General features: G+C 37.8%; 1 protein-coding gene across 3 annotated transcripts in view; it reads right to left on the reverse strand.

Moving 5' to 3' along the window:
- Nucleotides 1–20,736, reverse strand: part of GOPC (golgi associated PDZ and coiled-coil motif containing) — a 48,956-nt gene extending 28,220 nt beyond the window's left edge. For 2 of the 3 annotated variants that reach the window (XM_045544249.1, XM_045544248.1), the window contains exon 1: nucleotides 20,197–20,726. In XM_045544249.1, the coding sequence (XP_045400205.1) occupies nucleotides 20,197–20,484 (288 nt within the window). In that variant the 5' untranslated portion in view covers nucleotides 20,485–20,726. Of the gene's footprint in view, nucleotides 1–20,196 lie in introns of all 3 variants that reach the window. The other variant, XM_045544247.1, reaches the window with a different exon arrangement.
- Between the last annotated feature and the right edge of the window lie 6,192 nt (nucleotides 20,737–26,928).

Here is a 26,928-nt window from a genome sequence, read left to right on the forward strand (position 1 = left end):
ACAAAATATTTCCATTGTCATAAAAGAAAGCTCTGTATTCACTAAGCAGTCATTCCTCATTCCCTTCTCCACCTGTTTTGTGGCAACCACCAATCTTCATTTTGCCTCTATTGTTTTACCTATTCCAGATATTTCATATAAATGGAAGCATACAATGTGTGACCTTTTGTGTCTGGCTTCTTTTATTGAGCATACTACAATTTGTTTACCCATTCATCCATTTATGGACATTTAACTATTATGAACAGTGCTGTGTGAGCATACATACACATATTTACCGGTTTTCAATTCTTTAGGGTATACCTTGGAGTGGATTGCTGGGTCATATGGAAATTCTATGATTAACTTTTTAAGAAACTGTCAAACCATTTTCCACAGTGGCTGAACCATTTTACATTCCCACCAGCAATATATGAGGGTTTGTTGAGAGTAGTCTTGAATATTTGTTTGTTCTTCTTCAGGGACTCCAATTATACTATTGTTAATTGTTCTTTTCCTATCTTTCATACTTATAATTTTCTCCCAAATCCTTTTTTGTCTTGCATATCTTCTTCTTCTTGCTGTACTTAGTGCACTGCATATTTTTATGTTCCTTCTATGTTTCCACTTTAAAATGATTTGTTTCCTAATTCTTGCCAGAGCTCTACAAGCATTTAAAAAAATTTTTACTTATTCTTTTTGAGTTCTCCTATTTCTGAATTATGCTGCTTTATTTGTTGTTGAATAACATTATTAATTTCCTTTAGTTTATAACATAGTTTACAGTTTTCATCTGCTTTGTGGTCATATTTTTATGATATGACTTCATTATTTGTTGTTATATTATTCTATTAATTTTTTTTTGGTTATAGTACATTTTTATTGGATACAAATGAAATTCTTTTCTGTTACTCGTATTTAAATGACAGGTGTTTTAACATACATTTAGGAGGAGACTTCCACATAGGGGACCTGCAGTAAGCATGGGTCTCTTTCCTAGCTTTATAGTTTAAGGCTCCCTCTTCTGGTCTTAAAAGTGAACTATTTAAAACCATGGCCTCTCAGTGTAGCCATAGCAACTGTTTTAAAATCTACCTCCTATGTATCCCTCCTCTACCTTTAATACAAACTTTCTCTTCCCTTCAAACTTCATGTTTCTTCCCTGCATGGTTGGGATTCTACTTCTAGCAATGTTTCTTTAGAACTTGACTTTGTCTTTGCCCAAAGTAGTTTTTTTTGGAAATTTCTGAAATTCTTAAAGTACATTCCAGTCATTTTTAGTCTTCCAGCAGCCTCTTAGTGTGACCCCATAGTCTGTTTTTCATTTATCTGCAACCTGGAAGCAGGTTTGCTTGTTGTTCTCAGATCCGCTTCCTGAAATTTTTCACTCAAAGTGATGTTCTCTCCCTTTGGGATTTGTTGGTGATTTCTGGGTTTCTGGGCTCCCCTTTCTATTCCTTCTGCCATAAGGTGCTCCTCCACATGAGATTTAGGTGGGTCCTGCTACCCTGATCTACCCACTTCTGGGGTTTGTCAGGATACCTCCACATACAGTTTTGCTGAAGAGCCTGTCAGTGGGTTTTTTTTCTTCTGTGATTCTAGTTGTTCTGTTTTTTCCAATTTTTTTTTTTAAGTTAAAACTATGCTTTCATTGTGCCCTTCCTCAGATCAGAAATCCACAGCTCACATGTTTTTACTGTAATAGGAAAGCTGTGATATTATACTTTAGCCCAGGGCTGTGCAACAGAAATAAAAGGAGACTTCAAAAAGTTCATGGAAAAATGGAATTAAAAGATAAAAATTAAAAATATAAACTTTATTTCTCAACATAAGCTCCACTGAGGTCAAGACACTTTTGTAAGTGATAACACCAGCCATTTAGTCCATCCCTAAAGAACTTAGGGTCCTGGGAATTTAACAATGTCAATGCAGTCTTTTTTACATTATTAACTGAAGAAAAAAGGGCACCCTTTATAGATTTTTTAAGATTAAGAGACAAAAAAAAGTCAGGAGCCAAGTCAGGATTGTAAGGCAGATGCCTAATGATTTCCTATCGAGACTCTGGCAAACCTGACCCTGTTTGATGAGAGGAGGAAGTACTCAAAACTTCATTTTACATGGACCAACGCAATAAACACCCACCACAGTAAAATCACCAAAAAAATAAAGTTCAGAGCCCACAATGGTCCAAGATGTAAAACAGAGCAATGAAGTTCTACTCAATAGGAAGAACAGAAACCCACCCCACTTATCAACTCTCTCAATAAGTATGAATGGCTTAACTCCCCACTCAACAGACAAAGCCTGGCTGAATGGATTAAAAAAATACAAGCCAAGTATCTGATGTCTCCAAGAAACACATCTAACTCACAAGGATTCATTCAGACTCACGGTGAAGGGATGGAAAACAATATTCCACGCAAATGGAAACCAAAAGAAAGCTGGTGTAGACATAGATTCAAATCAGTAGAAGTGAAGAAAGACAAAGTCATTATATAATAGTAAAAGGAATAATTCAACAAGAAGACGTAACAATTCTAAATATTTACGCACCTACCACAGGAGTGCTCAGATTTATAAAGCAAATCCTACTTGATCTAAACAAAATGATAAAGAGCAGTACTGTAATAGGCAGGGACTTCAACCCCACTGACAGAACGGGACAGATCCTCCAAACAGAAAATTAGCAAAGAAACAATGAACTTAAACAGAATTCTAGAACAAATGGGCCTAACAGACATTTATAGAACATTCTACTAAAAAAACCACTGCATATATGTTCTTCTCATCAGCTCATGGAACATTTTCTAAGACTGATCACAACCTAGCCCATAAAACATGTCTCAACAAATTTTAAAAAATAGAAATTATACCATGTATCTTCTCAGACCACAGTGGAATTAAGTTAGAAATCAACTCTAACAGAAAGACTCATTTACACCACAAAGTCATGGAAGCTAAACAACCTACTGCTAAATGATAGCTGGGTCAAGGAGGAAATTAAGAGGGAAATCAAAAGGTTCTTAGAACTAAATGACAAAGGGGACACAAGTTATCAAAAATCTGTGGGATTCAGCAAAAGCAGTGCTAAGAGGAAAAAGAAGAAAATTCAGGCCGGGCGCGGTGGCTCACTCCTGTAATCCTAGCACTCTGGGAGGCCGAGGCGGGTGGATTGCTCGAAGGAGTTCGAGACCAGCCTGAGCAACAGCGAGACCCCATCTCTACTAAAAACAGAAAGAAATTATCTGGCCAACTAAAATATATATAGAAAAAATTAGCCGGACATGGTGGCGCATGCCTGTAGTCCCAGCTACTTGGGAGAGGCTGAGGCAGTAGGATCGCTTAAGCCCAGGAGTTTGAGGTTGCTGTGAGCTAGGCTGACGCCATGGCACTCACTCTAGCCAGGGCAACAAAATGAGACTCTGTCTCAAAAAAAAAAAAAAAAAGAAGAAAATTCATAGCCTTAAATGCCTACATCCAAAAGACAGAAAGATCACAAGGCAACAATTTAATGAATCATCTCAAGGAACTAGAAAAGGAAGAGCAAACCAATCCCAAACCCAGCAGAAGAAAAGAAATAACCAAGATCAGACCCAAATAAAATCAATAACAAAAGAATTACACAGAAGATTAATGAAACAAAAAGTTGCTTCTTTGGAAAGATAAACAAAATTGACAGGCTTCTCACTAGATTAACCAGAAGCAGAAAAGAAGGGACTCTAATCAGCTCAATCAGAAATGAAAAAGGAGAAATCATAACTGATATCACGGATATACAAAATATTATCTCTGAATATTATAAAAATCTATATGCACATAAACTTGAAAACGTGAAGGAAATGGACAAATTCTTGGAAACACACAGTTCCCTAGGCTCAGTCAGGAAGAAACAGAATTCATGAACAGAACACTATCAAGTATCAAAATTGAAGCAGCAATAAAAAAATCTTCCAACAAAAAAAGGTCCCAGACTAAATGGTTTCACATCCAAATTTTACCAGAACTTCAAAGAAGAACTGGTTCCAATACTGCAGAAATTATTCCATAACAGTAAGAAGAAAGGAATCTTTCCCAACTCGTTCTATGAAGCCAATATCACCTTGATACCAAAGCCAGGAGAGGACACAACAACAAAAAAAGAAAATCACAGACCAATATCCCTTATGAAGGTAGATGCAAAAATTCTCAATAAAATCCTAGCCAACTGAATTCAGCTGCACATGAAAAAAATAATCCACCATGACCAAGTAGGCTTCATGCCAGAGATGCAAGGATGGTTCAACATATGCAAATCTATAAAGGTAACTTACCACATAAATGTAATAGAAGCAAAAACAAAATTCATATGATCCTCTCAAATAGATGTAGAAAAAACATTTGACAAAATCCAGCACCCTTTTATGATAAGAATGTTTAACAAAATAGGCACAGATGGGACTTACCTCAAAACTGTAAAATCCATATATGACAAACCCACAGCCAACATCAGACTGAACAGGGAAAAACTGAAAGCATTTCTGCTTAGAACTAGAAACAAACAAGGTTGCCCACTATCACCACTTCTATTCAACACAGTGCTGGAAGTGCTAGCCAGAGCAATCAGACATGAGAAGGAAATCAAGGGTAGCCAAATGGGGAAAGAAGAGTCAAACTATTGCTCTTTGCTGACGATATGATCTTGTATGTAGAAAACCCCAAAGACTCTGCCAGGAGACTCTTGGAATTGATAAACAAATTCAGCAAAGTTTCAGGTTACAAAATCAATGTACACAAATCAGTAGCGGCCAGGCATGGTGGCTCATGTCTGTAATCCTAGCACTGTGGGAGGCTGAGGTGGGAAGATTGCTTGAGCTCAGGAGTTCAAGACCAGCCTGAGCAAGAGTGAGACACCATCTCTACTAAAAATTTAGAAAAAATTAGCTGGGTGTGGTGGCGTGCATCTGTAGTCCCAGATACTCAGGAGGCTGAGGCAGGAGGATTGCTTGAGCCCTGGAGTTTGAGGTTGCTGTGAGGTAGGCTGATGCCACGGCACTCTAGCCTGGGCAACAGAGCAAGACTCTGTCTCAAAAAAATAAAAAAAATCAGTTAGCATTCATACATGCCAACAACAGTCAAGCTGAGAACCAAATCAGAGACTCCATACCTTTCACAATAGCAACAAAATAAATAAAATACTTAGGAATATATTTAACTTAGAGGGTAAAAGACCTCCACAGGGTGAACTACAAAACACTGAGGAAGGAAATTACAGAGGATGTAAACAGATGGAAAAACATGCTCATGGATTGACAGAATCAACATTATTAAAATGTCTATACCCAAAGTGACCTACAGAGTCGATGCAATCTCCATTAAAATTACAAAATCATTTTTCACAGATCTAGGAAAAATACTTCTACGCTTCATATGGAACCAGAAAAGACCCAGAAGAGCTAAAGACACCTTAAGCACCAAGAACAAATCAGGAGGCATCACTTTATCAGATTTCAAGCTATACTGCAAGGCTATAGTAACCAAAACAGCATGGTACTGGCACAAAAAGAGAGACATAGACCTACGGATCAGAACAGAGAATCCAGATATAAAACCATTCTCATATTGCCATCTGATCTTTGACAAAGCAAACAAAAACATACACTGGGGAAAAGAATCCTTATTCAATAAATGGTGCTGGGACAATTAGCCATATGTGGAAGGCTGAAACAGGATCCACATCTCTCACCACTCACAAAAATTAACAACTGATGACAGGCTTAATTAAACCTAAGACATGAAACTATAAGAATTCTAGAAGAAAATGTTGAAAAAACTCCTCTGGATATAGGCCTAGGCAAAGAATTTATGAAGAAGAACCCAAAGGCAATCACAGCAACAACAAAAATTAACACATGGGACTTGATTAAACTAAAAAGCTTCTGTACAGCCAAGGAAACAATCAATAGAATGAACAGACAACCTATAGAATTGGAGAAAATATTTGCATGCTATACATCTGATAAGGGGCTGATAACCAGAATCTATAAAGAACAAATCAGCAAGAAAAAAAAATCAAATCACCCCATAAAAAAGTGGGCAAAGGACATGAACAGAATATTTTCAAAAGAAGATAGACTAATGGCCAATAAACATATGAAAAAATGAGTAAAGTCTCTAACCATCAGGGAAATGCAAATCAAAACCACAATGAGATATCACCTAACCCCAGTGAGAATGGCTTTTATCAAAAAGTCCCAAAACAACAGATGCTGGTGTGGATGTGGAGAGAAGGGAACACTTATACACTGTTGGTGGGATTGGAAACTAGTACAACCTCTACAGAAGATAGTATGGAGATTACCTGAAAGAACTAAAAGTAGACCTACCATTTTATCCAGCAATCCCACTATTAGGTATTTACCCAAAGTAAAAAGAATCTTTTTTATCAAAAAGACACCTGCACTCAAATGTTTACTGCAGCACAATTCACAATCGCAAAGATGTGGAATCAACCCAAGTGCCCATCAATATATTAGTGGATTAATAACATGTAGTATACGTATACTATGTAGTACTATGCAGCCAGAAAAAAGTGCACTAATACCTTTTGTAACAATCTGGATGGAATTAAAGACCATTCTCCTAAGCAAAGTATCGCAAGGATGGAAAAATGAACACCACCTGTACTACTATTAAATTGGAACTAATCAATCAACAGCTATGTGCACATATGGTAGTAAAACTCAAAAGAAACCAAGTAGTAGGTGGGGGGGTTTAGGGGACGCGTAAATTGACACCTAATGTGCACAATGCACGCTACCTTAGTGATGGGCACACTGATAACTTTGACTCCAACTGCACAAAAGCAAAACATGTAATCAAAATGTTTGTACCCCGGTAATATTCTGAAATTAAAAAAAAATAAATAAAACTGACCACCAAGACATTATTTTCCTACAAGTCATTAAGTCAATATCATTCTAGGAGGGTCTCTGAGCCTTAAAAGCATAGCCTTCACTTTACCCAAGTTATTAAATCAATCACCAGTGAGATTTTCTAAGGCAGTGATTCTCAAAATGTGGTCCCCCAGATCACCAGTATCAGCTATGGAATGGAGTCGTAAGACAGACGAAAATTCAGGGCATATTGCACAAAGTAGGAATAAAGTATTCCCAGGAATAGAGAAGAGAGATAAATAGGCAGTTTACCTAAATAACATTATAGAATTATCATCATCATTCATTTATATTTAATAAAGTCATTACTATTCTTATTTCTCATCTCATATTCTTTCAAAACATCCAAACTTTTCCAGCAAGATAAATTCTTCCTAACGTAATTTTGAACTACTGGATTCCATTCTCTGGCACCAAAATCAAAGTAATTTTTTAAATTCAGAGTTTCCTATTAACCCATTTTGTCTAGACCTTCATCCTCCACAAACAAAATAATCTAAAAATACACAACAGCTGCACTTTTTTCCTTCTAAACATAGGCTAGTTTTTATTTCTTTAACTGTCTAATTGGATAAAAAACACCAATTATTTTACTTTAAGCACCCCTCAAAAGCATCCTGTTTGGGGGAAGGGTAATACTGAGATAAGAAATTAGTGAGCCCCAAGTTGCACAGCAGGAAAACTAGATCCAACTCACTGGTGAGTTTCAGCATGCCATTCAACTCTTCTGACAAAATTTTAGAAAGTCCAAGATATGAACCTAAAAGAATCTGATAAAACGTCTTTATTTTACACATAAAGAAACTGAGGCCAAAGAGATTCTGAGTTGCTCCAAATTATAAATTGCATGGGATTAAAACTAAGACCTCCTCACATCATATGATTCTGGTAATAACAGGAAAAATGGTAAGGAGGCAGTTTACAAGCTCCAAATAAGAGCTCATCCCCAAATCTCAGAACTAGACCAAGCTCTAAGCAAGAGATTCTGAACCCCGGCCCCATCTCCATTATCTCCACTCATGCACATGGACAGGCACTGGATTTGTGAGCATACACAGACATACATGTAGGCATGCAAAGAGGCAGAGATGCAGGCACAGACACGCATGCACACAAAAGCACACATTCTCCAAGTTATTTAGGAATTACAAAGAAAATAGCTGACTCCAAATAGAAATTTAACTATCATGAACTATAGCACAGAAAGCTGCCAGTAAAGATGCAAAAACTGTCTTGCATCTACCTATGATTGCTTCTACTGTATGTTTTAAAGTATGTGTACAGTCTGGGCTGTAATCCTAGCACTTTGGGAGGCCAAAGTGGGAGCACTGCTTGAAGCCAGGAGTTTGAGACCAGCCCAAACAAGAGCCTGATCTCTACAAAAAATAGAAAAATTAGCTGGGCATGGTGGCATGTGCCTGTAGTCCCAGCTACTCGGGAGGCTGAGGCATAAGGATAGCTTAAGCCCACGAGTCTGAGGTTGCAGCGAGCTACAGTGATCATAGCACTCTAGCCCAGGCAACAGAGTCAGACCCTGTCTCAAAAAATAAATACATGTATAAAGGAAATCACTTCATCTTTTAAATATCTGCATATTCTTTATGTTTGAAAATGTAATTTAGGATGAGTAGTACAGATTGGAATTTAGATCTCTAGGAATCATACGATTTAATGCCAGTATCTAAAATTTATCATCTATACCTACCTACTTTCTAAAAGGCTTTAAAGCTCACATAGTCTATAAAATAAAAATACAAAAAAAAAAAGCTCATATATAGATGGCAGGTTATCACTATAAAAAACACTAACCTATTACAGCTTATTGAGTACTATATTAAATTTCATACTGAGCTTCTAAGTAATAAGAGAATCTTTACAGATGATTCAATTCTCTTTCTCTCATTAAAGGAAGCAATGCCATTTTCTCTGGCAAGACTATCTTTTTTCCTGGAACTAAATCTTTAAAAACATGTATCATAGAGTTTCTTACATAAAGGATCCTAAATTACCTAACAGACAGCAGAGACAGAACCATTCTTCACAAGACCTTTTCTTCTGTGATGAAAGTCAAGGGGATAATGTAACTGATCAAAGCATTTTGATCCATTCTGTTTCTTTTCTTACATACCTTCAAAATATCATTTAATTTAACCTACTCATTTTATAATGAATCTTCCTCTATTTTCTACCTGTCCCTGAAGTAGTGTTGTTCCCACTATTCAAAATTACAGAAAGGCAATGAGTCCTATTCTAAAACACAAAACTATGACTGAACAGAAAATATATTCAAAGGTCAAATTTGAAAACATCTGCCATCCCTCAAGACAGGAAATACTCCTCCTCCTCCTTATTGCAAGTCAGCTCTTGAAGTAATCTGCTCATCCGGTGTATTAAAGTTCTGACAGGGAAATCAGATAGGGAACTCTACCTATTCACTCCAATTTTTTCTATCCAACCATAATGACCACTAATTTCATCTGTCACTGCTTTTCCCCAAAGAAATCATGGTCTGTAGTCTAAACAAGCAAACATAATCCTCACAATAATCCTCTGAGAGATGCACTTTTTGTTCAAATAAGGCAATTGAAGCACAGAGAGGTTAACTTACTTCTCCAAGGTCATTAAAAAGCCAGTAAACCAGACACAGTGGTGTGCACCTGTAGTCCCAGCTACTCAGGAGGCTGAGGCAGGAGGATCACTTGAGGCCACGTGTTTGAGGCTGCAGTGCACTATGATCACACCTGTGACAGCCACTGTGCTCCACCCTGGCTAATAGTGAGACCTCATATCTCAAAAAAAAAAAAAAAAAAAAAAAGGCCTGTAATATATACATAATAAGCTGTATGAAAGAAATTATTCATAAAAGAAGAGAATTTGCAGAGTGGGGGGTGTATAGCTTCTAGGAAGCATCTCGGTTATTGTTGAAGCAACAAACCCCAAGGTCTGTGGGACCAACTCAAGGGCTCCGGAAGGTCAAAACTATTTTCAGAATAAGAAAATATTATTTGTCTTTTTCACTACGTTGACATTTGTACTGAAGGTATGAAAGTAATAAGTAAAATGCTGACATTTTTATACAAGTCAAGGCAGTGGCACAAAACTGTACTGGCAGTCACTGTACTCTTTATAGCCATGCACTTGCAAGTTTTTTTTTTTTTTTTAAAGTTTAAGAATATCCTGCGTGGAGCAGTAAAAATTATTAATTTAAAAAAATCCTGATCCTGAGTACATGTCTTTTTAACATTCTATGTGATGAAATGGGAAGTATGCATAAAGCATTTATGCTGATACCAAGCTACTGTTCTCAAGGAGCAAGCACTCATGCAATTGTTTCAGTTGCAAGCTGAACATTTGTGTGTGTGTAGAACACCATTTCAATTTAAAAGAACTCTGGTTATTTAAATTAAAATATTTGGTAGACATGTTCTTGAGAATCAATAAACTGAACATGATACTTCAAGAAAACTACCAACAATATCTGTTGCCAAAGATAAAAATTTGAGCTTTCAAGTAAGTGAAAATGAGAATTTTGGAAAACCTGAATCCGTAATCATGAGCTTGACAACTTCCCAACATTTATAGATTTTTCTATTGAGATTGGTGATACTAACAAATGTGAATTTTTAATATTACATAATGAAATGTATCAACATTTGGAAAATCTTCATAACTTGGTAAACCATTTCAAAATGACCAATGTATGATGTTATAAAATCATGCCTGGGTAAAGATCCATTCAACGTGCTAGAGTGGTTAATGCATTTTAATGTAACAGTGTTTAAAAAGTTCATTTATATAGTTTCAGACTCTACACTGCAACTAACATTTAAGGAACTACCTCTTGTCAACTTTTACTATCAAAAAGAATATCCACAGTTATCTGAAAAGACTATTAAAATCTTCCTCCCTTATCTAACTACAGATTTTTGTGAGAACAAATTTTCTTCCTATTGTTTAACCAAAACAACATATCACAACAGACTCAGTACAAAAGCAGATGTGAGAATTCAGCTGTCTTCTATTAAGTCAGACACTGAAAAGATTTGACAAAGTATAAAACAATGCTATTCTTTTCAGTAATTATTTTTTGGTTTTAGAAAATATAGTTGTTTTTTAATTAAAATATTTATATTAACATGTATTGGGTTTATTGTTGCTTTTAAGTGATATAATAAATATTTATACTTTTATTTGTTTTAATTTCTAATACAGTAAATAGCAGTACCTATAACCCACCTAATAAAAAGCTCATTGGGGTCCTCAAAATTTGTGAGCCTATAAAGGGATCTTGAAACAAAAAAGTTGAGAACTTTCTCTTAGAGCTTCCAAAAGGTGGCCCATGCAGCTGGACCGTGGACAGGAAGAGGAAAAATGTTAAGACATATCACTGGAGGTCAGATCATGCAGAGCTTGTCAGCCACAATAAGGAGTTTGAATTTTACTCAAAGTGCAATTGAGGAATTTTAAGCAGAATGACAGTATCACATTCATGTTTTCAAAAAAGGCAGCTACGGGCCGAGCGCAGTGGCTCATGCCTGTAATCCTAGCACTCTGGGAGGCCAAGGCGGGTGGATTGTTTGAGCTCAGGAGTTCAAGACCAGCCTGAGCAAGAGCAAGACCTCGCCTCTACTAAAAATAGAAAGAAATTATATGGACAGCTAAAAAAACATACATAGAAAAATTAGCCGGGCATGGTGGCGCATGCCTGTAGTCCCAGCTACTCGGGAGGCTGAGGCAGGAGGATTGCTAGAGCCCAAGAGCTTGAGGTTGCTGTGAGCTAGGATAATGCCACGGCACTATGGCCTGGGCAACACAGTGAGACTCTGTCTCAAAAAAGAAAAAAGAAAAAAAAAATAGGCAGCTATCTATAATATGAGAGACAACATGAATAAACTAGGGCTGGAGGATTTGAAATGGAGACCAGTAGATAAATCTGAGATGTATAAAGTACTTATTTTGTTTGCTTTCGCTCACCCCAAACCCTAGCACCTCCTGCCATGCCTGATATTTCCTGGGTGACAATTTTTTTTAAAAAAATAAATGAATGAACAAGCTAAAAAAAAGAAAAAAGAAAGTTAAAGTACTTTGGTGTAAACCTCAAAATGAAGTTCCAAACAATATAAAATGATTCCATTTTAATGTCACAGAACTCATCTGCTCTATGATCAAACTGGAGATAGGGTGGGATGATCAATCTACTTAATATTTTAGGAAAGTCACAGGTACATTAAATCCATGCTATGATGTTTAAAGTGATTTTTAATCAGTTTCAATTTTTTCTCAAAATGGAATACCATCAAATATTAACTCATATAATAGTCTTGTGATCACATACCAAGGAACTAAATGACCCTGCAGATCCACCCTTCAACAGTGTGGCAGGCACTGTGTTAGACACCACGGGTGTGAGACTCAACACGACAGACACCATCCCAGCTCTCATGAAGCTTATATTACAGAATAATTGTTGGTAATCTTTGAAGATTTATGGCAGAACACTAGAGATGTTTTGAATAATTCATTCATTCAAATAAACATTTATTGATTGTTCACTGTATACCATGGTCTGGGACAAAAAGATGAAGAAGACATGAATCTGTCTCAAAGAAGTTCACTGTCTGTTAGAAAGAGATAAAAATATATTTCCAATTATGATGCAAAGTGTGGTAGGCACTATTATACAAGCATGTGTGATGTACCAATTCAGAAAGAGGTAAAGGAAGGCAGAAGTTCCCTGAGTGCTGAATGAAATCTGCTAATACATAGAGTGGGAAAGGGAAAAGTCTAACACGTGAAAACCATCTGATAGGTGAGATAGGGATATAAGCAGGTCAGAAAGGTTGGTATTTAATGTGTGAGTTCCAAATTTCCAATTTTAAAAAGGGACCAAAAATCAATTCTGTAATCCACATATAAGCCAAAGGAATTTTGCAACACTCAATGTGGTTTGGGAGCACTTAGTGAAAAACAAAAACAACTCCTAGAAATCAAAATGGGTTCGCAAAGAGATAATGCTACCCTCAAAGTCAGTTTTCACAAAGCATTTGGCAGTTCAGATTATTTCACCTAAATCATAATCCTGACCCTCAAACACCTTACGTTCTAGAAGTAGAGATATGTGACAACCACTAACTATAGTACAGCATAATAAATCTAATAGTTCAAGTGAATTCAAGGCCTCAGCACAGCCTCTGCCTGCAGAGAGCAGAGAGTGGGGTGAGGAAACCCTCCACAGAGATGATGATGTAAGTGGAGTCTTGAAACATGAGTGGGTGTTTCATACTGTGGACAAAGGGGACAGAGAAGGCATTACACACACAAGTCTATGCCAAAGTAGAGATGTCATGAAAGAGCAAGGCCTGTTAACAGAACTGCAAACAGACTAGTTTTATTGAGGCAAAAGCAGCTAAGAAGGAGTGGTAAGAGATAAGGACAGACTGAGCACTGATCACCATGCTAAAGAGTTGAATTTTAGCCAGTAGGTAATAGGGAGGGATAGAAAGAAAAATGACAGAATCAGATTTGCCTTTTTAGATATGTACCACAAAAATGAATCATTTTAGAATGATTAGGGCAACGAAAGCATGGTTTGGAGAAGGCAAGTTAAGAAACAATTAGAAGACTATGTTAGGAATATGCAAAAAAGGATAAGGATCTATACTACGCAGAATATCCTACACTTGTCTCATTATCTTTCCCACCTTCCCAATGGATTTCTTACTTTGGTGAATAGTAAAGTACTCATTTCCTAGGGCCCTCATAACAAATTACCACAAACTAGGTAGCTTAAAAAATAAAAGTTTATTTTCTCACAGTTCAGGACACCAGAAATCTAAAATCAAGGTACTTGCAGGGTTGGTTCCTTCTGGAAACCCTGAAGGAGAAACTGTCCAGTGCCACTGTCCTAGCTTGTGGTGGCTGTTGGCAATCTCTGGCGTTTCTTGGCTTGTGGACATTATCACTCCAATCTCTGCTTCCATCTCCACATAGCCTTTTCTGTGTCTGTGTTCTTTTCTGTCTCCTATTAGTATATTTCCATTAATTTAAGACCTACTCTAATCCACTATTATCTCCATCTTTACATTAATTATGTCTGCAAAGATCCTATTTCTACATAAGGTCACATTCTGAGGTTCTGAGTAGACATGAATTCTGGGGGGGGGGACACTATTCAACCCATTAAAGGTATCAACTCCAACAGAAATGTGGTATTATCCTTAACCCTTCCTCTTGCTTACCCTCTACATCTACATAATTATCGTATCCTGTCAATTCTACTTCCTTACTCTTCAGTGTATCTCCTCTTCTTCATCCCCATCACCATTTTCCTTTCAATAACACTCTTGTCAATATAACAAACTCCTTGGCTACAACACTAGATGAATCCAGTTATTACTCTCATTGCTGTGCCAGCACTTAAACGGGTAAGTATTTCTAGAAACAGTCACACAAGACAGACTGGCTGCACCATGGATTTATGATAACTAACCCCAAATAGGTCCTCAGCAATGCCTGGCAGTTCTGTTTCTCTGGCCAACTGGCTTTCCTGCTCTCCCATAACTGTTTCAAGCCTCTTCTACTTTCCTCAAGCTCTTACTCTTACCCACATTCAGCAATTGAGCTGGGCTCCTATTTTACAGGAAAAAAAAAAAAGAAACCATCACACAAAAACTCCCACGACCTCCCACTGTCTGCTCTCATCATGTCTCCTTCCCTCTAATATAAGGCCATTCTCTCTACCTGTACTTTGCATTCCACCTTCATTCACAATCTTACTAATATCAATTACCCTTCTCTTTTCTATAATACTCAGCCTTTCCCTCAACTAGATGCTGACTTACAAACATTCAAGTTTATTTTTTCACTTAAAAACAAAATGAAAACAATACCTCCCTTGAACCCCACACTCTCCCTTCTAGCTACCTATCCAGCCACACTCACTCTGCCTGCTTTACTTTCCACCTCCTCTATCCCCAACAAGACATAAATGTGTGTTTGTGTAGAGATTGATTTCTTTAGCTTTGTAGCCTCAGGCCCCTTACCATAAAAATGGGAATAACCACATCAATAAACCTATCTCACAGGACTGTTTTAAGAATTACATAAATCAATATATATAAAAGGCTTAAGACAGAGTCTGGCCTACAGTAATTGATTAATAAGGTTGGCAACATCATCATTGCTAACAATATTGTACATCCAACTATCTATCCAGGCAGCCAGCTGCACAAGACTGACATCTTGGAATTATCCTCAATTTCCTCATCCCTCCATTCCAATCCATCTCTAGATTTTGTTGATTTGTCTCTCTTGTTCACTTTCCTCCATCTCTACTATCTTAGCCCCCACTATCACTATCTCATATAGATCATGATAAGAACCTCCTAAATAATTTCCTGCATTTCACTCTTGTCATTCTCCCCACCTTTCTCCACATCATAGCTAAAGTAAACTATTCTTTTATAACTTCATATCTGAGATTACCAACTGGCTTAAAACACTTCCCATTGTTAGGGTAAAGTCCCAAATCTATTTCATGGCCCATAAAACTAAGTAGAAATGGTCCCTCCCCACCTGTTCAAACTTATCTTGCATCTCTCTTCTTTTGCCCTCTGTTCTAACACATACCAACTTTTTTCAGTTTTTCAAATGCACCATGCCCTTGCCTATCATAGGTGTTTTCCACTTCCTACTTCCTCTACTGCAGTGTTGAATGATATTCCTATTTCTCTTAGCCTAACTATGACCTATTCACACATAATTCCTTTATGTCCTAGCTCAATGGTAATTTCCTCAGGGAAGTCTTCCTTGACACCCCAAACAAACTCTCATTACTCTTATGTACCTTTCACAGTACTCAGCAAAGTTGCAATTTCTTATTTATGTGATTATTCTCCCAACAATTTCCTCCAACAGAATCGAAGCTCCATAATAGCAATGACCATGCCCTTTTTTGCTCTCCATTGTATTCCAAGTGCGCAACATAGCATCTGGCACATAATTAGTGTTCATAAGGATATACTAAATAAATAGTAAACTTTAACTTCAATGTTGCAAAATAGCCTGTTTAAAAACAGGACAGATTTAAAGTAGCACAAGGACAAGTATATCATCAGTTCACTATCAATGTGGCTTCAGATCAAAGTTAAAAGTTCCTCTACTGATGGTTGTGAACAGTAAATCACTTTAAGGAGATATTAATTCAGCTACGGCTGAAAGAAGGGAAGGTGTGATAGAAACTGTATTGTTGTGCTGCTATTTTAAAGAAGGAGTGAATAGGCAGAACACTGTATTTCAAGGCAGGGAGGTGAGCTTTCTAAAGTATTGGTTCATAACTTTTGTTCTACTCCAACACACCTACTACTGCTGCTACTACTACTGTCGACTTAAAAAGAAGAGGCTGAGGCACAAATATATAATTTAAAGAGTTTACCTGAGCCAAAATGAGGACAGCTGATCAGGACACTCTTGGCAGTTGCCTTGGGGAGTGCTTTGGCAGCCTGTGTTAACGAATAGGTTTTTAAAGGTAAAAGGGAACAAGGGGTGGGGCTGATACAAAGTTGTTTGACAGAAATTCTCATTAGTTTACAGAAATAACATTGATTAGTGATTGGCTATACATTGTTCAACTACAGGTTATGAGTTATGGTGTCCAGCATATGGAATTTTATGGCTACTTGGCATCAGTCTAAAGTCCACATAGCAGGTGGCTTCAAGAGATAATTATTTAGCTCAAGGGGAAGTGACATTACTGCTACGTGATTCTAAAGCCTGTGTGGGCCTGACAATTTAAAGGGACTTACATTCTTTAGATAAAGTTTCTTTTCTTCTTTTTCTCCCCCACGCTACTACTACTATCCGAATCAATGCCTGTAACTCCAGCATAGCCATCACCAGGTGGCTCACCATAGCAGGAATTCTCAACCAGGTGGGAACTATAAGACAGAAGTGAGTAATGTGAAAATGGCACCACCTCAAAATATTCTGATATCCTCTGCCATTCCCTTTTCCTTAGATATGACTCTTGCGAAATATCACTTATGGCAAGAAGTCATGTGGATGTCATTTATATATAATTTAAAAATGTAATCTATATCCTCAAAAAACTCAAAACAGAACTACCATATGATCCAGCAATCCCACTACTGTGAAAGAGAGATAGGGAGAGGTTGGTTACCAGATACAAAATTACAGCTAGATAGGAGAAATAAGTTCTAGTGTTCTACAGCACTGTAAGGTAACTACAGTTAACAATAATTGTTTATTGTATATTTTCAAATAGCTAGGTGAGAAGATTTTGAATTGTTTCTAACACAAAGACATGATAAATGTTAGTGATGGATACGCTAATTACCCTGATTTGATCATCACATATTGTATACATTGTATTGAAATATTACACCTTGCCTCATAAATATGTACAATTATTGTGTCAATTAAAAATAACAAAAATGGCCCCACAGCCTATTCAAATTTTAAAAAAATGTAACCTATGATTTTTTTTGGGGGGGTTGCAAAATAGTTTTTCTAGCTACAAGTTTAATATTAGTATTAAACACAGTGTTACCTACATAAGGACTGGGCAGAAGGGGCAATCTGGAAAAATACTCAAGACCAATTTAAATATATTATAAATTACCCACACTGGAGGGATCTATATTTGGATTACATAAAAATATTTTATTATGGTAATACGTCCTTAAAACCACAGTGCTTTGCCACACATTTGTTATGTGAAACCGTAAGTGGCCTCAAATATGTGTCTTAATGTCCACATAATTAAAACAATAGAACTAATTTAATCTGCTTACTAAGGAATAAAATAGGGCAAGAAAGTATGAAAATTTTTTCTAAGATTTCAAGATCTCAGAAGATTGGTAATAGTACATGGAGCAACACCTGAAATTCTGCAAATGGTACAGCAGCAGTTCTACTTTGTAAGGCAGTGCTACAATGAACCTCTTTCCACAGCAATATACAACTGACTCCATGAAAACTTTAGAAACTGCTAAATGTGTAAATATTAACACCAAAGACAGAAAAGTCAACAGTAACTGAAAAAACACACAAGCAAAAAATCAAAGTTATGTCTCTGTCCTCCCCATTTTCTAAGATCTTTAAATCAAGGGTTTCAAGCATGTCGAAAAAACATGCTCACATTGTGATAGCATTTCTTTTTTTGAAAAATAATGTGACTTCCTAAACCAGGATTTGGACTCAGAATATGTAATTATAATTCCTGAAAAAAGAACATGCATCATTTATCACAACTTTGAATACTTATCTAAAATATTTAAAGACAAAAAAAATTGAGCACCACCTCCTACTCAAAGAATGATCCTTTCTCCAAATTTAGCTTTTATCTCTGACATCAAAAAAAAATCAACGTTTAAAGTTTCCTTAGGTCATTTTAAAAATATATAAGATACTGTTTCATTTTTAAAAAGTTGTTTATCCCCAGTAGATACTTTCAGTTGTACATGATATGAATGTTTGTATGTGGTGTTTTAGTCCATTTTCTGTCGCTTATAACAGAATACCTGAAACTGAGTAATTTATAAAAAGAAGAGGAATTTATTTCTTACAATCATGAAGGCAAAGAAATCCAACATCGAGGGGCTGCATCTGGTGAGTGCTGCCTTGTTGGCAGGGACTCTGTGCGAGGGGAGTGAATGTGCTAACGTGCTTGCTCAGGTCTTTCTTCCTTTTCTTATAAAGCCACTAGTTCCACTCATATGATAACCCATTAATCCCTTACCCTAATAACCCATTAATCCATGAATGGATTAATCCATTCACCAATCACCTCTTAAAGGCCTCACATTGGGGATTCAATAATTTCAACAGCGCCACACTGGGGTTTAAGTTTCTAACACGTGAATTTGGGGGGACACATTCAAACCACACAGCATGTGGCAAAAGCTACTCTTGATCTTTGATGTTTAAAGCTAACATACGATTTCTAAAAACCATCAAATGCAATTTCACCACTTGAAAAAACAGTAATCTTTTGGAAATTACCACTAATCAAAAAATGGAGAGATACTTTCATTTACCCACAATAAGAAGTGATTATCCTCCTGTCAGAGCACTTTCATTCCAAACTTTTCAAAAAGGATGGAAGAAATGAAGAGTCCTTTCTGTGGAGAAGTGCCACAAAATCTTGGATATGTAAACCTATGCTAATCAAAGATTAATTATACCATATTTTTATGGCTAACTAATAGGAGAGAAAGAATGCTGATCACTTAGCAGGAGAAGATGCATATCTGACATTCACGATGGTTTCAATACAATGGGACTCTCAATTACAAGTAGGAGCAATAATGATTTCTTTGAAAAGCCAATGTTCAAAGAGCTTTGCACATCACTGATTACCCCATTTTTATCTACTTTAAAATGAAAGACCCATTACCTTATTTAAATTGCCTAGTTAGAAAGTGCTCTATCATGATTTTTAAGTATTGTAATAATGTCCTAATTAAATTTTCTGCATAATGTGGTAGGTTTTTCTTGGACTCACCACCACTCCACCCTCCCCCACACCCAGAATTAGAGACTAATGCAAATGATTATTCTTTACATGTTCTCAAAAATAAATCCAGACTTTGGGAAATACAGGAAAGTACAAACACATAAGACCTCAGTGTTAGAAGTCATGTGAATAATTGCAGGGAGCTATGCAGGTATTTGCCTGTAATGTAAGGACTGTGGATATAAACCAAGAAAGACAATGATATTAATACTATCTTATGTATCCCACTAAATTTTCCTAAGAGCTTTGATCAGATTCCCCTAAATAGTTCATGCATGTTTCTGTGTGCAACCACAGATTCTAACCTGTGTTAGTTACAATAGAAATAATTAAGACTGTATCTGTCTGAAAATGTACAAAGCTGGTTTATCAATGTGAAAGTAGATCTGCAAAACTCAAACGTTAAAAGGTCGGGCTACGGGATTTTCATGACAAAATCTTTGTTAGGTTTGCTAATGTAACATGTACAAGGACGGCTAGTGTAATTAGTTTGTTTCCTCCTCAGTGAGATACTAGGAAGGTGGATGACAGGATCCCGGGAGACCCACACGTCGGTCTACACCCCTTTTTCTCCCGCAACCTCATCTCACGCCTTTCCTTAGCACACATACGCACGCACTCTCCTATCACATTCAAAGCCCAAATGCCCCAGTGAGTTTTCTAGGGTCGTTTCACTGGTGCGTTAAATGGGATCTGACGCCACCGGGCAGCCTGGGGTTGAACGCCACCCCCGCAGCGCCCCCGGCTCACCTCCAGCTTGTGGTTGATTTGGGACACAGTCTGGGCTTTGTGGCAAAGCTGTGCAAAGCATGAGCTCAGGCTGGTCATCTTCTGTCGCCCCTCGTAAGTGATGTCCGCTTGGTCCGGATCGATCTCGCCCAGGAGCAGATCTACATCCACGAAGGCCTTGTCGAACTCCTTCTCCAGCACCTCCAGCCACCGGAACATGGACACCCCGCCGGGGGAGACCCCCACGGCACAGGAGGCGCCCCCTGGGCCCCCTCCGGCTCCTGCCGGGCATGGGCCGCCAGCCGACATGGCGCCGTCTAGGGCCTCCCCCGACTCCTGCTGACCCTCGCCGCCCGCCCGGCGCGAGGGGAACTGCTGGGACTGCGGGGAACCCCGCGCACGCACGCACGCTCCGTCGGTCCCCGCGCTTCGCCTCGCGCAGCTAACGCCGGCAAGACAGCCTCAGAGGGGCAGCCGCGGCGAGGCTGAGGCGGCGGCCGCGGCGGCACACGGAAGCCTCGGACCGTCCCACCTTCGGGCCCGCCCCCGCTGCGCATGCGTGGCGAAGAGCTGGGCGGACGAAGCCCGCAGAGACAAAATAGGCGGGGCCAGGATGTGACCTTGGCCTATGAGGGGCCTCGCTTGGGACCGGCCCGTCTGCGGCCATATTGACAACTGGCAAATTGCAAGCTTGAGCTTCTGAGGAAGGGAGGCGCGTGGTTTGTGCTTCCAAGTTGGAAAGGCCGTAGGAAGAGAAGGGTGTCCACGTCGCAGAAAGAAAGGGTTTTCCCCCAGTTTGACTTCACAGTGGGCGGAAGTCGTTCTAAAGTCGTCCGGAAAGTTGCTGCGGTGGCGTCCAGGGGCGGGGAGAGCGAGGAAGGGCGGTGTGAGCGTGCGCAGTAGCCACGTCCTACCTTTTCCGTCGCAGTTCCTGCTTAGGGTGGAGTGGTGGACGCACCGGCTGTTCCTGGTAAACCAGACCCTAAATTCCAGGTAGAAACTGCCTAACTAAAGCTGTACGTTGAAATGGCTGACCAGATTTTGCTGAGTTAATAGAAGACTTTTTGTCTTGTCATTAAGAGTCAAGTAGGCCTGGGTTCATGTCTTACACCCTGTCACATACTTAGCTTATTATTTAACTTGGAAGCCTAGTTTCCAAAATTCACTTCACTCAGTAGTAAGGTAAAATGCTTAGTACCTTTGCTTAGCACATGATATTCCTCTTATTACACCACAAATCATATATTTATGAAGCAATTACAGCCATGTGTCACTTAATGAGAGGGGACGTGGGGGATATGATCAAGGCAGTTTCATCCTTGTGCAAACAGCAGAGTGTATTTACACGAACGTAGGTGGTATGGCCTACTACACACTTAGGCTCTATGGTATAGCTACTGCTTCCAGGCTACAAACCTGTACAACGTGTTACTGTCCTGGATACTGTAGGCAGCCGTAACACAATGGTAAGTATTCATGTATCTAAACATATGTAAACAGAAAAGGTACAGTAAAAATATGGTATTATAATCTTATGAGACCACCATCATATGTGGTCTGTCGTTGACTGAAACACCTTTATGCAGCACATGACTGTACTTTAAAAGGTATAGTTATTTCAAAAATGGGAACAGTGTTCCCACAGGTGACATTTCAGAAAAACAAAATTATGAAGCTTCATGTATTTATAAATATATCGAATGCAGAGCCCTGTTGAGTAATTGAGGACACAAAAACAAATGAGACATGACCCTTACTCAGCTGAGATAGGCTAGTGAGGCTGCTAAACCCTCACAACTACAACTTTAAATTTGAATTTTGCGGTGCCTTTGAAAGTGTACAGCAACTGCTGTCTTTACATTCTGCCTACCCACTCTCAAACCCCTTCCAATTCAAGAATAGCCAGTCCTGGAAAGGGAAAGAGAAACCAGTCTGATTAGAGTAGGCTGGTGAGAACTGTATCTCCTGCATTGCCTAGGGGAATACTTTACTAGCTGAGCACAGAGTCTTCTGTGATCTGTTCCTGGGACAGACCCTTCCAGTTAATTACCACCCACAGCCTGCACTGTGTGCCCCTTCACCAACGCAAGGCCAATGAGGAGCAAGAAATCATAATTTTGGTTTGCACTCTGGGTACTGTGGGGGCAGACTGCTTAACATCAAGCAATAAAGTCCTTTGGCCTCAGCAAACTTTGCTAAGCAAAACTAATCATGAAATCATTGCTTTCAGCTTAAATAGGGACCTTCACAGAGGTTTTAATACACAATAAATAATATGAAACTAAAATTTGCATCTTTCCCCATTCCTTTCCAAAATTAACTTTATTTTCATTTGCAATATTTGCTACAGCTGCCAAGCTCCCAGCCACTTTCTCTACGCATAATATACAATGCATTTTCAGAAACTTGAAGTAAATAATTTAAATGTAGGGAGGAATACATAGAACCACAATAATAAAAGCTTTCAATTATTGAGTGCTTACTGTGTTAGGCATTTTGCTATTTGCTTTATTTCTTTGATCCTCACAAAATTCTTGAGGTAGGTATGATCAGTTTTTTGTAGATGAATCTCAGAGAGCCTAAGTATCTTGCTAAGGTCAAACAACTGGAAAGCTCAGGGATTTCAATTTAAGTATCTTTTTCTCCAAAGTCTTTGCTGTTAATCATGGAATATAGAAGGTTGAGGGAATTTATTTCTTCTTGTGTAAGTTAACAGTTCCAGTTTTTTTTAATTCTTTTTGGTTATAAGCCACATACAAATCTACTAACATATAAGAAACATTATCGAAAAAGTAATTGTAATACTCATTTCCTATTACTTACAACTCTCTTTAGTTTATTTGAACCGCACCCAAATATAAATTTCATTTCTTTTTTAAAAAAGTCATCCAACTTCCTGCTATATTGTGGGGGTGCAGTTGAGCTGCTTTCTAAGTGTTTATATGTGTCCATGGCTCTTATGATTGGTGAATACTCCCATTTTCAGGATTTCAGAACCCAGTTCCATTTCCTGTTACACCCTTTACAACTCCAACAAGTCACACCCTCTGTCTCAGAATAGTTTCATGTTATATTGTCTTTTCTCATTACAGTACTATGTAGCAGCGGCTACATCCCTATGTGCTTGCCATCTTGGTATTACATGTAGACATAATCTGTTGACTACCTTGCCTAGGGTTTAGCAATTCTTCAAGTCACAGCAGAACATGGAAGTGTAACGGAGGCCTTGATGTTGAAATGCTGCCATCTGTTGTCAGTGTACTCCATCTACACTTACTGCCTTATCTTTACCTACTCTGGAATTTGGAATTGTATGTAATCTCAAAACTTGTGGGATTTGTTTTTCCACAGATAATAAAGTCTTGATACTTCTATTTGCAGTTGGATTGGCAGAAACTTCCAGCAACCGTTTAATGAATCATCCTTATGAGATGTTTTAAAAAATATGATACAACTTAAAATATCACAGTCTTGATTTAGGAATTTATCCCTACAGAGTTTTGTCACAAGGTATTACTAAGAAAAAATAGGGTGGGGACATAGAAAATTGGGGAAAGAGGGAAGATGTTAAAGATTTCATTGGTAGGTGCTGGTAATCAGCTGTGAGGTTAGTGTATAGTTCAGATATTTATAGAGCACCATTAATTGCAAAGGCACTGTAATGAAAGGACATATACAATCCACCTGGGACTGGAGAGGGAGACTATCATTTAGTCAACCCTACTGTGTTCCAGATCCTGTACCAAGTTTCATATGTTTCATTGAATTTCCAGTGACCCTATGAGGAAAAGGCAAAGGGATTAAGTTCTGTTGATGGCTATAAACAGTTGTGTGATGAATGAAGAAAGCCAAAGAGAATCCATTTCCAATTAATTTAAGCAATGTGGAAAAGTCCTAGACTATTGTATTCATATGCATTATTTATTTGTTATTTATATTTACTAACAACTTGAAATTCAGATAGACATTCTAAAGAAGAAAGTTTGGGCATTCCAAAGTGATTTATTAGCCTCATTCTCCTGGTTATTTCTTTTATATAAACAAACAGGACAACTGTTTGCTCTCTTGTTCTTAAAATATGAATTTTGTTGCAATGTTTTATTAATAGGATTAGCTCAGATACCTTCTCTTCCAGGAAATCTTCTTTCTCCTTACATAAAGCTATGGACTCCATTCTTTTTAGTTTCCTGCAAATACCTGCTATAGCATTTGTCATATTCTTTTGGAGCCCCTGAGACTGTGAACTCCTTGGCAGCAATAACTGTATATGTTTATATCCCAGGTCCTAACACAGGACCTGGAATATGGTAGGAATGCTATAACTATAATATTTGTGGGGTAATCTCAATAATAAGATATTCTACCATTGTACCCAGGAAATGCTAAAAACATTACTTTTCAAGACATACCTTTGATACATGCTAGAGAGCATAACTAAATAGATTTTTATATTGTCTCAGGAGTTAGGGGAGTTAGGGATAGCTATAAAATAAATGTTTGTCTTTAAAACTCAAGAAATAATTTTCCAAATCTAAAGGGAAAGTGGCTTATTTGACTAGTAAATCCAGTATAACTTAGGCTTCAAGAACTACTTTACCTATTCTATAGTCAAAATTTACTAGACATGACACTTTGTATGGTATACCCAAAACTAAAACCAAAATATAACCAAATTTTAAAATATCTGTTGCTATATTTGTATTCCTTTATACTATCAAAAACTGACTATAACAGCTTTTCTACTTTACCTGATGAACATTCTTCATTTACCATTTCCCACAGCTCTAGGTTTGCTTCAGCATTATCTAAAACCACCATTTATCAACAATGGTATCAGAGTTTACTAGTCATTTATTCTTCCTCTTTCATCCACTGTCAAGTCACTATTTATTTCTTAGATTTTCAGACTTTCAGACATCACACATAGACTCCCCCTCATCTGCCTCTGTCATTTGTTTATTATAGATTAGTTCTGTAAGGGCCCCCCAAAGAGTTTCATTCCAAATACCCTCCAACATTAATTATTTTTTCTTGCATTTTGATTTAAAAATACAAGTTATCTAATCAGAAATTTTATAGTCTTTTAAATTAACAAGTGAGAAAAGTATAGTGAGACAATTACACAAAACCATGTCGCAACAATTGTTAGAGACAATATGTGTTTTGTCACCAGTTGATTATCTCAAAATTCATTTGGCTTTTGTGGCCGTGGTGAGCAGAGGGAGTGTGGGTGAAAAGACTCCTATAGTGAAAATTTGTCCCTCCACACGGGGGAGTGTCCATATTTAAGAGCCCTTCCTCTGTTTGGGGAATTCCCTACCTTATGTGACCCAGTGGGAGAGAGTCATTCTTCCATAATGAACTGAAAATGTCAGATAATCACTTTCCTGGCTCTGTGACAGCTAGAGCATAGGCGTATGACCTAGACTCTGCTAACCAGAATCATTCACCTGAAATTTTTAACATGAAGTCAGTGCAGCAGGGATCAGGAGAATCCTTTTTCATTGGGAGTGGCGATAGCAGCATCTAGTTTCAGTAGCGGCTGTGCTAGTGATGGTATCCAATTTCTGGTGCATCCATGTTCTGCAGTGGCAGTAGCAGTGGTGTCCTCACTTGACTGAGGTGTGGTTTTGCTTGTGTTTCTGGCTAGCCTTCCTTTATTCTTATGCATTTCCAACTCTGGTTCTCCAGGCATTCTCACAGTTCTGTGGGCTACCCAATTTTCTTTCAGTAATTCCTTTTCTGCCTGAATCGGCCAGAATTTGTTTCTGTTGCTTGCAACCAATAACTCAAACTGATACCCTTGTCATTTACTGAGACCATTCTTTTTGCCCATGAACTTGACAAGCCTTAGTTCATTTTATCTATTTCTTTCTTTATGGTGGAAATCATTTCCCTCATTTTATCTTCATTCTATAGAAGAATGAAGGACAAAAATGAGGCTTAGATAAGTAGTACTAGAATTTTTTTCTATTTTACTTTAAACTTATGTACTTTATATAACATACTCCAGAAGAAGCAAATGAATTTTAAAAGAATCATATACATAATTTTTTTATTCTTTAAAATTTCTTTTATTTGAGAGAGTTTTCATTTTTAAAACTCTTCTGTTTAGCTCTTGACCAATCAGTTTTAAATAGGATCATGAGCTGATACTTATAGTCCCAGGTTAGGGAGAATTTACATTTATCACTTTCCTTTCTGGAATTCAGTTTCCTATCTACAGTGGAAAAGATGGTATGGATTAGATTATCTGAAGGTTCCTTCCAGTGCTGACATCCCATGAAAGTAATAAAAATGATCGACATCCAAAAGCAAAGTTAAATCTTTCTTTAAGCACAACAGGAATACTCCTTAAGAAGAGATTTCTGCAGATTTCTTTATCCTGCTATAATATGCCTTCTTTGGTAATTGCTCCCAAAATACTACATGTATTAGATAATTTCATAGTTTGGGTCAATTATTTCTTGCCCATTGCTTTTAATAAATCAAGGAAGGCCTCTGTGTCCATTCCATATAGGTACACATTTGTGTTTATTACAGCGTTACTTACTTAACAGTGGGACTACTGATATTTGGGACTCCATAATTCTTTGTTGTAGGGACTATCTTTGTGCATTACATGGTTTTTAGCCACATCCCTGGCCATTACCCACTAGAGGGCAGTAACACTGCTCCCTTCCCCCACATAGTTATGACAATTGAAAATGTTTCCTGGGAGAGAGAGAATAAAGATAAAGAAGATAAAGAAAG

The sequence above is a fragment of the Lemur catta genome, chromosome 2 (assembly GCF_020740605.2).
Source record: "Lemur catta isolate mLemCat1 chromosome 2, mLemCat1.pri, whole genome shotgun sequence".
Classification (NCBI taxonomy): Eukaryota; Metazoa; Chordata; class Mammalia; order Primates; family Lemuridae; genus Lemur; species Lemur catta.